The sequence below is a fragment of the Eucalyptus grandis genome, chromosome 1 (assembly GCF_016545825.1).
Source record: "Eucalyptus grandis isolate ANBG69807.140 chromosome 1, ASM1654582v1, whole genome shotgun sequence".
Classification (NCBI taxonomy): Eukaryota; Viridiplantae; Streptophyta; class Magnoliopsida; order Myrtales; family Myrtaceae; genus Eucalyptus; species Eucalyptus grandis.
In genome coordinates this window covers 22790748-22806081 of record NC_052612.1, presented here as the reverse complement: position 1 = coordinate 22806081, position 15334 = coordinate 22790748, and the positions used below count along the sequence as shown (strand labels likewise).

The window sequence follows — 15334 nt, the reverse complement described above, 5'->3', positions numbered from 1 at the left end:
TTTTTCTTATTTCTATTCTAATTTTGTTCTGGGGAGCAAAAAAACAGATTTTGAATAAAAACGTAAACAAATGTGTTTTTGTTCTTTTTTTTTTTTGTTTTCGGGAACAAAAAAACATAATTTTTGTTCATAAACAGAAAAAAAGAACGCAACCATGCACGTCCTTAAAGTCTTGCACCACAGTTCATGGTCAGTTCGAAACTGATCCATGTCCAATTAAATAAATCCATAGTTGATGATCAATTGTCATCTAATCATGTGAGATCGATCAATTTGCCTCGACATAGAGTCGCATTGAGTCAATTTATGGTCATTCACAATTGGTACAATGACCGTGCGAAGTCACCCGTGACCGGTACATGGCCATGCAAAATCAATCTATAACCATCCATTGATCGATCCGTGATAATGCGTGATCGTCCCACAACTAATTTCTTAGCCGCCTATTTCCTGAACAGGCTAAATGGCCCATAACGAACTAAGACCGACTAATGGCCTATTCCCAACATCGGTGTACGATACTTGGCCTACTAGTTAGAACCAAAATAAGAATTGAAATCAAGGATATCACATAGCCCAAGCCCACTATATTGGAAAACCAAATGCTTGTGAGTCGGCTGCTTTCTCTGCTCTTAGATTAGATTAATGTTGCGATTCGAGTGTTTTATGATCCGCGTGCTGTTTTGGGCTGCCGAGCTGAATTGTGGCGTGAGTTGATTACTAGACAGTATCTAGCCAGGATGAACATCTCAATGTATCTTTGTTTAGTTGTTGGCGTATATTTCTATGTATATGTTTTTTTTTTTTTTTTTTTCCTGTCAACCAATTTGGCAACTCCCGCTTCGAAGTAAGTTGTCGCTTCATGTCATTTTATCTGTCTGCTGTTTGATCCACTGGGAAAATGAAAGCGCAGTCTAATTGCCGTGAATTAGAAAATGCATGTCAAGTGGCTTTATTATTTTTGTTTTATATACTCTTCGTGTCATTCTTAGTTAATGATATGATGGGGATATTTGCCTCGTATTGTCGGTGGAATTTGTTCGCTGGGTTTCTTCAGGTATTTGTTCTCCACACCCCTTAATCAAGCCCTGAGTTTTGGTTCTAAGGAATGAATAGATTCCCTATCCCATTTTCAGTAAGTTTTCCGGTCATTGTCTTAGCCCCTCTCTTGTTGCTATAACTCATGTGGCAACATAAATTTTGATGTGGATCAAGATATCTCCTTGGCCTAAAATTTGCTTTCCTTTCTTTATGACTAGGAAATATGCTTTCCTTGCTCCACACGAGCAAATTCGAGGACTGCACATGCTTTTTGGCCATGTTTTTGCTCTTGTATCTTATGAAAAAAGACACAAAGTTGTGGATCCCCTCCCTTTTCCGATCTTTTTTTCTTTTGTGTGTGTGAAATGTAAGTATTATAAAGCAGATGAAGAACAGCAGCTAAGGGCATTCCCCCGCATTACAAATAGAGCTAATAAGTCGAAAAGATAGAGGGAGGAAGCATCCACATAGTAGCCAAAACAACATTTATCTAGGAAAGTCTCTCTACCCTTACATATTTACACATGTAAGCCAAAATAATATACATGTCGGTTGACTTGTTTAGAAATCGCATATGGTTACCCTCCATCTAAATGCTATATATGGTCGCTAGAAGGGACACCTTGAGGAGTCTTGCTACCAAATTTTTGCCCTTTGTTGCCCTAATTATCCATTAAAGTTCCTTATTCCATTCTCCTAGAATACGCTTAATCCCAGTCGGATGGATTGAATTAGCACAAATACAAAAGGTTTAGTACTGAATTAGTCAAAAAAAAATTTTGAACTAAATTGATATAATTGCAATAGCTTTAGGACATTTTTGATAATTTTCTCAATTTTTAACGGATAAAAAGTTACTTTTTAATCTTCCATAGGTTTTGTGCTCCTCATACTTTTACCTGTATTCATCACGAAACACTAAGAAAGCTTTTTAAACTATACAAATATTGTCTCATATAATCATATATAATGAATTTTTGATAATTTTCCGAAACTTAAATATTTTCACTTTAAAAAATGGGAGAAAGAACCGTAACAAGACCGCAAATCTTGGGCCCAGTAAGAAGTTATCAACCGCACGCACAAGCTAGCTACTATCGAAACTTTTGAATCACTCTAAACAAAATTACTAGTCTCATTCTGGCGATAGACACTTGCTTTCCTAAAATTAAAAACTTACGAATCGGGTGAAAATTGATTGCGGTAAGGATTTACTAACCAAATCACCATACGAAAAGTTACTAACCACATGGAGGAGTGGGGCTAACTGCGAATGGGTCAAAAGTTACTAATCACTATGAGGGACTCAGATTTTCCATCCCAGTTTGCTTGGCTTCAGTGTAATGCCTCTGGTGAACAACTGGTACATAGTTTCATTATTTCCTGACAACTCCAAGTACAAAAATATGGAATTAAAGTCCCTCGCCATCTCAAGATGACGAACTTAACTTATTTATCTTACTCAGGTAACATTAAATTAACCGAAAGACACATTCCACACGAACTTCTAGTTCAAGACCAGTTTGGTGATGCGTCTTGCTCTGGGAGTTTGTTCTGGCAGCGCTATGCCGACATGCGCCATGAGAAGCCAAACCTGGCTGAGAAGCTCTCCTCCTCTGCTCAGGCTCTCACAGTGTTCGTAGCCTTTGCTTTGGCAAGCCGCAGACATCAGCATGCTCGCCCAGAACTGGCCGATCATGTCCCATTTCCTGGGGATATCATTCAACTGGTACGCAAGAAAGCATGCGTCAAACAGCACCGACATGCTTTTGTCTCCCCGCATCTTCCAAGCGGGCAGGTGAGGGTCAGTTCTCACTCTGAGCAGAATATGACAGACTTCGCATAGATCTTGTGATTCTCTTGACTTGTGCGCATTGCTGCAGCCGTAATCATCAGTGTGGTCATGTGCCTTGTTCCTGAAGGATAAGCTGCGGCCTTCCTTCTTCGGCAAAACCGCTTGCTTTTCTTCGAGGAACGTCTGAGCATCGACCAAAGTGTCTTCGTATTGTTGCACCCCTATCCCTGTCGTCAACATGGAAGGATGGAACACTAAAAGATAGAGCATGTACCTAGAAACCAGCTTACTCATCTTGAAGCTCACGAGGTCTTCCGAGATTTCGCCATGCTTATTGCCGCGGTCCTTGTAGTAACAGAGCTCAGTGGCGATGTGCCAGATGAGGATGCTCTCGTCAAACTCCTTGTTCACACTCCACGCCAGCTCTTTGTTGTAGTTTGACTTCTTCAGTATATCGCTTGCCCTCAACTTAATACTCTCCAACATGCTCTTCGATCTGTGGGTCAATTCCAGACCGTCGACCGTTTTTTTCATGTGATCGAAGATCCATCCTTTGACATTGTTCTTGAACTCTTTGTGACCGATATAGAAGTTCTTTTCCACCTTCATGTCGAACTTGGTGAGCAACTGATACTTGGGGACGATCCTGCTTCCTTTCCTGATAGAAAATTCCAAGAGGCTGAACTGGGCCACAGAATTCGACCATCTTTTATTTGGGAAGAACCGGAGAGAAGTGATGGCGGACGAAATCATAGATCTCTCGGGTTTCTGAAGCCGCCAGCGGTCAACCCAATCGGATGAAATCACCAGAAGAAGCGAGTAAATCTCTAAAAGTATAGTCACACTTACAAGCAAAAAAGTTATACAGATGTCAACTTTGGGGTAATCCTTCTTATCCTGTAAGGAGAATAATAACAACACGGCACAGGGCACCGAAAGACCAATGACCCAACGGATGATGCCCCAAACACAGTTCAGCAACAGCGCCTTAGTGTAGAGCAGGTCATACATGAACCCGAGCTCGATCTCGACAATCCCGAAGGCAGTCACTGAATCCATGTTCTGGTCCATGAAAATGCGCTTACTGGTGGCCAGGTTGCCAGAGTTGAGGATCAGGCCCACGAAGAGAAGCTTGAAGATGTTGAACAACTCATAGGCTTTGAGCAGAGTCTTTTCATCGGAGGCTTGACCGCTCACTGAGAGGCTCTCTGGCGCCGAAAATTCTATGACCTCATCGACTCCGACCTGGTAACCTTCCTCTCTCTTCAGAAAATACTGCTCAATTCTCCTAGGGTATATGGGACCGCAATTGGGTAGAGAACGCATCGAATCTCGAAATCGATCTTTGCTCGCCAAATACAAACACAATGCCCTCTCGGCATATTTGATGAACCCCACCAGGATCATACCCTTGGCTATCATCGATAACGCAGACCCCGACAAGGCAATATAGTAAATGTAACACGCTAGCCCTACCTCGACGCAAAGCCGCGCCAACTGCCTTGACCATAGCTCGTTGTCTGCCAGGGCAAATGCGGTGATCGTGTCGGGCCCGCCCAAGTGGAGGAGAAGGAACGACGCCCAAAATGCTGTGATCTGGCTCTTCGGATCGAATGTCCCCTTCGTTTCCTGGATGTTGGCCAAGCGGTTCGAAAGGACACCAAGTGTTACGATTGCGATGGACTCGGCCAATAGGTACAACGTCCAGACCAGGAATTGGTTGCTGCTCTTGTAGATGGATTTCCTCCTGCTGCCTTGAGTCGCAAGGCTCAACTGGACAAACAAGCTGAGGAGGATGAGCAACCGCAGCTCCCACTCCTTCCACAGTTCACGAGTGATTCGGACGAGCAGCCAAAATCTCATGGTTGAACTCAAAATGTCGGCACCTAAAGGCGTGATACGAGGCGCCTTCTCAAAGAGCAGTCAAAATTAGGATAATCTATGGAGAGGATAAAGCAAGGCAAAACAGCATTAGTCTCAAATTTGCCTCAGCATCTTATAAGCATTAATTTTGGTATAGGAATCAAATTCAGAAGCACCTCTTTACCCTGCATTACATTACAAGAAACGCAAAAGCAATGCGCTTTCCAAAACATCCACAACACGGCACTCGTGACATCACTTTTAGATGCATAATTTTCAGGCAATTCCCCATATTTTCCCAACGGCAAAGAAAAGCAACAAAATCAGATTCCGACATTCATACTAGCATAAGTATAATCTGCTTTAATTGAGAAGATCGGAATATAGGCCAAGTGTTAAAATTTGGTTTCTCAATCACTACTCAAATTGGAATCCTATGAACTTCACTCTAATCACTATCATTTTCACACTCTATTCGGCGCGCATCACCAGCTTCACATGATTCATGTGGAATATATAAATCTCTTATTTGGCTTGCCATGCCAAAGTAAAGACACACAAAAAGGCCAAAAGAGAGCGATAAATGCTCACTCTATGTTGAAGCAATCCTAATGCATTAAGTTGATTACTTTGATTCCAAGCTACTCCTTTCATTGGTTAAACTTTTTGGAAAACATGATCTCTAAGCTGAAACTCTAAAGGTCAAAGCTACTTCTCTGCACAAGATTTCGGTCTTGACTTTGTGTAGTCCAAAGTTCCTCTCTAACAACTCATGTGACATTAGACGAAAGGCGCAACTATCCGGCACCGTATCAAAGAGCGGTCACACTTAGGATTATATATGGAGAGGACAAAGTAAGGCAAAATAGCATTAGCCTTGAATTTACCACCATCATCTTCAGAACTGCCATTTCATAAGCATTCACTTGGGATAGGAATCTAAGTTTGTTTTTTTTTTAAAATTATTTCTTTTGATCGAAAAGAGAGGAATCTAGTTCAGAAGCACCTATTTACCTTGCATAACTTTACAAGGAATTAGAAAATAGTGCGTTATTCAAAACATCCATGATGTTATGCTCACAATACCACTTTTGAATGCATAATTGTCAAGCAATCCTTTGCATTTGCCCGAGGGAGAAGTAAAGCGGCAGAGTTTGGTCCAGTATTCGTACTAGCATGAGTATAATATGCTTTAGTTGAGAAGATAAGAATATATAGGCCAAGTGTTAAATTTTTGTTTCTCGATCACTACTCAAATTAAGCATCATGTGAACTTCACTCTAATCACTATGATTTCAAATTTTGTCTGATGATTCTCCCATTTTTGGCACACGCATCACCAACCTAACGCGATTCATGTGGAATATAGGGATTGCCTATTTTACTTGCTATAACAAGTAATGATATGAAGAAGTTAAAAGAGGATGATAAAGGCTTACTCCAAGTTGAAGTGATCCCAATGTATCAAGTTGATTGCTTTGATTCCAAGCTACTCCTTTCATTGGTTGAAACTTTCAGGGAAAACTTATATCTAATTTCAAACTCTAAAAGGTTGTGGCCTCTTATCTATCTACATAAGACTTTGGTCTGACTTTGTGCAGTCCAAATTCTCTCCATAACAACTCATGTGACATTAGAATAGAGTCATGCCGATTCTTCGCTAATAGCTATTATCACAGGGGAACTCAACTAGATGTAAGTGAACCTCTTAACTACAATTAAAACCAATTACACTAGCACTTATCATTTTCTAAAAGGTTTGAATAGTTCTCTTGACTACCTACTATTTGGGGATGGAAGACCATGATTGATTGAATTAGAACGCTGATTAGATTTGCATGTTTCTTGAATAGAACGCTGATCAAACTTACACGTTGGTTGAATCAGAAAGCTTAGAATTTGTACACTGATTGAAAACCACATGTAATTATTAATTGTGAAATAAGTACACTAGAAGTGCCATAATTTCATACAGCGCTTGAGCCATAACTTTGTGTTTGCTCATTTGAGTACTATAAATTTGAAAGATTGATTACCTAAGTGCCATTAGTGAAATACCTCATCGGAAAATCCGACGTGGATATTAGTTGTCTTACATTACACTGTTGGTGCTAACATGAACAATTAATAAAATAATCAAAAATAAAAAATCAACACAAAATGGAAAATTAACAAAAAAAGAAAAATTTGTGTAGGATGATTTGATGCGAATGACACTCCGATGTGCACCTAAAGTGGTGAAAAAAAAATTATGGTATTCAGGTGAGATCTATACAAAAGTTATGGCAATCCTACTGTCTTTATCCCAGCATTGTTATTTATAAGTGAAAAGGTTAAGGAGGGCCAATGCAGCTATCCTTATGAACTTTACCATAAGGGTCCCACGTAGACAAATGTCTCGCATTAATTAATTAATTATTTATAAAACATATTAATAGAAGGTGGTACCGTATATATAAAACTAGGTACATCTTATGAATGAGGCACATTGCATATAAAATTCAAAAATATTGTAAATGTAATTTTCAACAAAGACCAAAATTAAAAAATATAATCAAAACAATTATTATGTATTAATACATAAATTGTGTTAATTGTAAATTACCTCATTCGCCTCTCCTTTTTCCAAACCACCATATGGCTCTTGACTCTAGAATCTAAGTCTCCTATTTTATTTGTGTCAACTCAAATATAAATAAGTATGTTAGGTTTACCATTTAAATGAGCAATTATGTGGAAAGGATAAACACATAAAGGCTCGTGGTATCTATTTTTTGACTTTCGACATCCTCTTTGACCTTAAACTGACCACAATATCTCTTGCAGGTCCCATATTTAAAATTATTTCGTATATTTTTTTTCTTCTCCTTTTTTGAAAATTTTGATGCATTCAAAATTGACAAAAAAAAAATAGTTGCCAAAGATTTGATTAGATTGTCTTATAATGCAATTACAATTATCATAATTTTATTGTCAACAAGTAATTATTCCACTTAATTAGACCTATTTTTGGTTATGCCAATGTAGTCATAAACTTTTAGGTCATATTTCAACGTAGTCTTTCCCGCCAATTGTCAACAAAAATCACTAATGTGGGGTTTAGTCATTACCAGCTGTCCTAAGTGGCATGCTGATATGGACAATTTGTTGATTTCCACATCACAATTTGCAAGAAATACTATATTTGAATATTGCGCAAATGTGTAGGACTATATTGACAAAATCAGAAAGTTAAAATTGAATTGATATTCGTATGAAAGGTATAAGACTAAATTGATAATTTTTTCTAATTATTTGAATAATCACTCATTTAACAGACACATATATGTGCCTTTTTTGAATAAGTATATTAATAGTGTCATAACGTTTGCGCGGTGCTTACTTGAATGCCATAAGTTTAAAAAATCGATCACTCGAATGTCATTTGCGATTTGCCTTACCACAAAATCCACGCCAAAATAGGAAATTGAAAAAGATATCCATGTAGGACGATTTGCCAAAAGTGGTACTTAAATGATTGATTTTACCCAATGTAGCACTTAAGTGAGCGGAAAAAAGAAGAAGTTATGTCGCTCCTACCGTTCTTATCCCATTAATTATTATCTGTTCATCATCATGAAATTTAACGTTGTTGTAAAGGTGCATGCTAATTGGATCGCGTGTTGTCATGATTGGGATTAGATTCGCCAGTTTGCTTAGTTTTCTTACACAAGGTCAATTGCCTGGTTTCAAATTGATTGGGCTAGATTCATCCTTGTTTCCTTGTCTTGAAATGTATTGTCAGCATTAGATTTGTGTCTTTTGAATGTTGTCTCATGTGGATTGGATTCCTCTATTGTTTGATTAATTCTACTACATTCATGCATTGCAATTTTGAGTAACTTCTTAAAGTTTGAGGCTATCGCACAATGATGCAAAAGTTCGGAGGTTTTGAGTAAATCTCTCCATTCAATTAAGTACAATTCTGGGTCTCCAAATTGGATGGGCCATTAAACCCAACTACGTAAATGGGCCAAAGAAGCAGGCCCAAGGGGCTAAAATGCAAAACCCAATTTATCCAAAGAACTTTCGACAGAATATCATCTTTTGGAGGGCGAAGATGCAAACTTGGCGAGATAGCGTCTCACTTTCTCTCCATTCACAATCCACTTCAAATGATGCTCCATGTTTGTCCAATTGAGTCTTGAACACTTCAAAAAGTGCAATTAAGTCTAAAAATTCATCCAATTAATGCTATCAAGTATTTTCGTTAACTCCATCCAATTTCAGTAATGCAAATATTTACGTGGAATTTTCAATATATGTGGAGACATTTTGACCAGTTTGATTCTCAGGTGGGTCCATAAAACTAATGAGCAGTTCCCAATTCCAGAGTAGGAATTGCCCACATTAGTACCAATCACTCGTAGTCTCCTCATGTTATATTTTACTTATTTTTTAAATTTTTTATTATGTTGGCCTTTTTCTTAAAGTTTGACTCTTTATTATGATGAGTTTGAATTATATATAAAAATTCCACACTAGCATTTTTTGTCACTCTAATTGGACGGAGTTAACATAAGTACTTGATTGCTCTAATTGAATAAAATTTAGAACTTGATTACACTTTTTAGAAACTTTAAGATGCATTTCCACAACAAGTTTTGAGACTTTCATAGTACTCATCTTTTCTTTTTATTATAATTTTTTTAGAAAAAGTTGTATCTAGAAGTAATATAGGTGAAAATGGGCCCTGAACTTGAATTTTATCTAGGTAAAATTTTGTTAACCAAGTGGACAAGTTAGCTAGTAATTTTGATAGATCGAAAGTTACTTTTCTTAATTGAAACTTAGAAATCACTCTAAAAAAATTACGATTCTCAGTCTCGCAGAGAGACACATACTTTCTCAAAATTAAAAACTTACCAAATCAGAGTGAAAATTGATTACGGTAAGGAGTTACTAATTGCCAATAGATCGAAAGTTACCGACCCCTTTAAAGGGACTCATGTTATCCATCCTAGTTTGGCTGGGTTTCAGTGAAATGCATCTGGTGCACTACTGATACACAGATTAATTATTTCCTGACACTCCAAGCACAACGAAACAGCGAAATAAACTCCCTCACCATCTTTACATGATGAGCTCAACTTATGTATCTTACTCAAATAACTTCAGTTTAACCAAAAGACACATTTCACCTGAAAGTTCTACTTCACGATCAGTTTGGTAATGCAGTCTCCTCCGGGAGGGTGGACTGTTTGCACTATGCCGAGATGTGCCATGAGAAGCCATATATGGCTGAGAAGCTCTCCTCCTTTGCTCAGGCTGTCACAGTGTTCGTACCCTTTGGTTTCGCGAACCGAGCATATCAGCATCTTTGCCCAGAACCTGCTGATCGCGTTCCATTTCCTGTCGTCTTCCATTAACTGGCATGCGAGATGGAACGCGTCAAACAGCACTGACGTGCTTTTGTCTGCACGCAACTTATGTGGGGGGAGGTCAGTTCTCATTTGGAGAAGAAGACGGTAGACTTTGCACAGATGGCGCGACTCTCTTGACTTGTGTGCTTTGTTGCAGCCGCAACGACCCGAAGGGGGTGCCTTTTTCGTGTCCTCTTTCCGGTCCTCAAAGAACTTCTGAGCGTCGACCAAAGTGTCTTGGTATCGAATCTCTCCAATCACCATTGGCAACTTGGAAGGATGGAATACTAAAAGATAGAGCATGTACCGAGAGACCAACTTACTCATCTTGAATTCTGTGACGTATTCCGACATTTCGTCCTTCATCCTGTCACGGTCCTCATAGTGACAGAGCTCAGTGGCGATATGCCAGATGATGATGCTTTGCTCGAACCCCACCGCTTCCACACTCCATGTCAGATGACCGAGGTTTGACACCTTCAGTAGTCGGCTCACCTCCTCCTTGAGAGTCACCAACCTCCTCTCTTCCGGCAATTCCCTCAAGTGACTGAGGATCCATTCTTTGCTGTTCATCTTAAACTCTCTGTAAGTGATGTTGAAATTATTCCCCACCTTCTCGTCTAACTTGAGCCTTGCGCACTTTTGGAAGATCCTGTTTCTCTTCCCAATGATTAATCTCAAGAAGCTAAGCTGGGCCACGGAATGCTCCCATCTTTGGTTTGGCAAGAACCGGAGAAAACCGACGGCAGACGAAATTGTGGATCCCCTGGGTCTCTGAAGCAGCCAGCGGTCGACCCAATCGGATGAAAATGCTTGAAGAAGCGAGTAAATCTCTAAAAGTATAGTCACACTTAAAAGCAAGAAAGTTATACGGACGTCAACTTTAGCGTAACTCTTCCTATCTTGTAAGACGAGTAATACCAACACGGTACACGGCACCGAGAGATTGATGATCCACCGAATGATGCCCCAAGCACGGTTCAACAGCGGCACCTTGGTGTAAAGCAGATCGTACATGAACCCAAGCTCGATCTCCACGATCTCGAAAGCCTTCTTCGAATTCATGCCCGGATCCATGAACACGCGCTTACTGGCCTTGAGGTCGCCAGAGTTGAGGACCAGGCCCATGAAGAGAAGCTTGAAGATCTTGAACAACTCATAGGCTTGGACCAGAGTCCTGGCTTTTTCTTCTTCGTAGGCTTGACCGATATACACTGAGAAATCCTCAATCTCTGTGACCTCTTCAGTTCTGACCCGGTAACCTTCCTCTTTCTTCAGAGCGTACTGCTCCATTTTCCTAGAGTACACGGGACCTATTTTGGGAACCGGCTGCAACAAATCTCGAAGTCGACTGCTGCTCGCTAAGTACATACACAATGTCCTCTCTGCATATTTGATGAACCCCACCAGGATCATACCCTGCGCCAATATGGACAGTGCAGACCCCGACAAGGCCATGAAGTAAATGTAAGACGCTAGTCCTAGCTTGACGCAAAACCGCGCCAACTGCCTCAGCCATAGCTCGTTGTCCGCCAGGGCATAAGCGGTGATTGTGTCGGGCCCGCCCAAGTGGAGGAGAAGAAACGGCGCCCAGAACGCTGTAATCTGGCTCTTTGGATCCAACGTCCCCTTCATTTCCTTGATGTTGGCCAGGCGGTTCGAGAGGACGCCGAGCGTGAGGATTGCGATGGAGTCGGCCAATAGGTAGGTCGTCCAGACCACAAATTGGACCCAGTACGTGGAACTGGTTTTCCTCTTGCTACCCAAACTCGCGAGGGTCAACTGGACGAACAAGCTAAGGAGGATGAGCAACCGCAACTCCCACTCCTTCCACATTGCACGAATGTTTTGGGTGAGCAGCCAAATCCCCATGGTTGAACTTGAACTGTTGGCACCGAAAGGTCGACGTCGTATCGAAGAGCGGTCACGCTTAGGATTATATATGGAGAGGACAAAGTAAGGCAAAACAGCATTAGCCTTGAATTTACCTCCATCGTCTTCAGAACTGCCATTTTATAAGCACTCACTTGGGATAGGAATCTAAGTTTGTTCTTTTCTTTTGGTCGAAAAATATAGGAATCTAGTTCAGAAGCACCTATTTACCTTGCATAACTTTACAAGGAATTAGAAAACAGTGTGCTATTCAAAACATCCATGATGTTATGCTCACAACACCACTTTTAAATGCATAATTGTCAAGCAATCATTTGCATTTGCCCGAGGGAGAAGTAAAGCGGCAAAGTTTGGTCCAGTATTCGTACTAGCATGAGTATAATATGCTTTAGTTGAGAAGATAAGAATATATAGGCCAAGTGTTAAATTTTTGTTTCTCAATCACTACTCAAATTAAGCATCCTGTGAACTTCACTCTAATCACTATGATTTCAAATTTTGTTTGATGATTCTCCCATTTTTGGCACACGCATCACCAACCTAACGCGATTCATGTGGAATATAGGGATTGCCTATTTGACTTGCTATAACAAGTAATGATGCAAAGTAGTTAAAAGGGGATGATAAAGGCTTACTCCAAGTTGAAGCGATCCCAATGCATCGAGTTGATTGCTTCAATTCCAAGCTACTCCTTTCATTGGTGAAACTTTCGGTAAAAACTTATTTCTAATTTCAAACTCTAAAGGTTGTGGCCTCTTATCTACATAAGACTTCGGTCTGACTTTGTGCAATCCAAAGTCTCTCTATAACAACTCATGTAACATTAGAATAGAGTCATGCCGATTCTTCGCTAATAGCTATTATCATAGGGGAACTCAAGTAGATGCAAGTGAACCTCCTAGCTACAATTAAAACCAATTACACTAGCACTTAGCATTTTCTAAAAGGTCTTAATAGTTCTCTTGACTACCTACTATTTGGGGATGGAAGGCCATGATTGATTGAATTAGAACGCTGATTAGATTTGCATGTTTCTTGAACGCTAATTGAATGTTGGTTGAATTAGAAAGCTAATTGAATTTGTACATTGATTGAAAACCACATGTCATTATTAATTGTGAGGTAAGTACACCAGAAGTGTCATAACTTTCATACAGCGCTCGAGCCATAACTTTTTTTTTTTTGCTCATTGGAGTGCTATAAATTTGAAAGATCAATCACTTAAGTGTCATTGATGAAATGCCTCATCTGAAAATCCGACGTGGATGTTGGTCATTCTACATGGCACTATTGGTGTTGACATGAACAATTAATAAAAAAATTCAAAAATAAAAAAATCAACACAAAATGGAAAATTAACAAAAAGAAAAAAGAAAAAATTCATGTAGCATATTTGCTACAAATGACACTCCGATGTGCACCTAAAGTGAACGAAAAAAAGAAAATAGTTATGGTAGTTAGGTGAGTTCCATACAAAAGTTATGGCAATCCTATTGTCTTTGTCCCAGCATTGTTATTTATAAGTGAAAAGGTTAGGGAGGGCCAATGCAACTATCCTTATGAACTTTACCATAAGGGTCCCACGTAGACAAATGTCTCGCATTAATTATAAAACATATTAATAGAAGGTGGTACCATATATAGAAAACTAGGTACTTCTTATGAATGAGGCACATTGCATATAAAATTCAAAAATATTTTAAATTTAATTTTCAACAAAGATCAAAATTAAAAAATATAGTCAAAATAATTATTATGTATTAATACATAAATGGTATTAATTATAAATTACCTCATTCGCCTCTCCTTTTTCCAAACCACTTAATGGCCCTTGACTCTAGAAATCGAACTCTCTCCTATTTTATTTGTGTCAACTCAAATATAAATAAGCATGTTAGGTTTACTATTTAAATGAGCAATTATGTGAAAAGGATAAACACATAAAGGCTCATGGTATCTATTTTTTGATTTCCGACATCCTCTTTTACCTTTAACTGACCACAATATCTCTTGTAGGCCCCATATTTTAAATTATTTCTTACACTTTTTTCTTCTCCTTATTTGAAAATTTTGATGCATTTAGAATTGACAAAAAATATATATTTGCCAAAGATTTGATTAGCTTGTCTTATAATGCAATTACAATTATCATAATTTTCTTGTCAACAAGTAATTATTCCACTTAATCTGACCTACGTTTTGGTTATGCCAATGTAGTCATAAACTTTTAGGCCATATTTCAATGTAGTCTTTTCCGCCAATTGTCACCAAAAATCACTAATGTGGTGTTTAATCATTAATGGCCGGCCTAAGTGGCATGTGATGTGGACTAGGGGTGAGAGATTCTCGGTTCCGATTCGGTTCCGTCTGGAACCTGGAACCTATCCTTGGGTACAGGTTCCTCATTTTTTGGAACCTGAAACCTTCCCGTCAGAACCAAGAACCTGAAACCTACCTTGTCACAGGTTCCAGGGTCAGTTTCAGGTTCCAACAGGTTCTTTTTTCTTTTTTCTTTTTTGGCACCTAATCAATGAATTAGACCATAGGATGAAATAGGCAACTAGTAATATTCTTAGCCAATTCAGAACTAAAGGGCTTCCTTTCTTGAGTACTTCATGCACCACTTCAACTTGTTTGGATGATTTGGTGGACATGTAATCCTTAAGGTTGCGGACAACATTAGCATCATTTACAAATGACATTGCAATGAAGTCTACGCCTTCATCAATTCCAAAGTTTATGTCAGCCCAGTCCTGCAAATCAGCCTTATAATACGGTGAAGTAACAAACTTGAAAGGAATTCGTGGATTTTTTGTATTTGAAATCATGAATTGTAGGCTTGCAATGCAATTTCTCCATCTACGCACACCAATCAGATTACTTAATGACAATGAGAGGATCAAGGAGCGTCAAATTAGAATTTATGACATCAGTACTATGTTGTTTAATTAGTGGGAATCAAGAAGAGATAAAACCAGCTTAGTAATCCTCTCATCTCCATTCATATACTTCCCAGCAGATGAGTCCCTTTTCCTATCCATCCTTGTAAAACAAAGCTTACTACTCAGGTTTATATTCACCACTGTTTCCATCAAATGTGAAGGTATCAATGATTTAGATGGTAACGGCATCAATACATTACTATGAAGTGCTGAGGGCATGTGGTAAGTCTTCAACCCCATCCCATGCAATGGAAATACTGATATAGTATGTGTAACCCGTGGATAACTCTTCAACTGACAATATTATGAATCACCTACTTTAGAAGAAAGGAAATAAGGGGCCACAACAAGATTTTATAAATGAAGTTACGAGGTTTAGGTCTATTAATGGTTTGCCA

At 39.1% G+C, this 15334-nt stretch overlaps 2 protein-coding genes across 2 annotated transcripts; both read right to left on the bottom strand.

Annotated features, from left to right (window-relative positions):
• Positions 1-2548: 2548 nt before the first annotated feature.
• Positions 2549-4699, bottom strand: LOC104435447. The gene has a single exon (XM_010048199.2). The coding sequence runs from the start codon at positions 4697-4699 to the stop codon at positions 2549-2551; it is 2151 nt and encodes a 716-aa protein (XP_010046501.2).
• A 5189-nt stretch (positions 4700-9888) lies between these two features.
• LOC104435448 lies at positions 9889-11973 on the bottom strand. The gene has a single exon (XM_039317867.1). It carries the CDS (start codon positions 11971-11973, stop codon positions 9889-9891), a length of 2085 nt encoding a protein of 694 aa, XP_039173801.1.
• Between the last annotated feature and the right edge of the window lie 3361 nt (positions 11974-15334).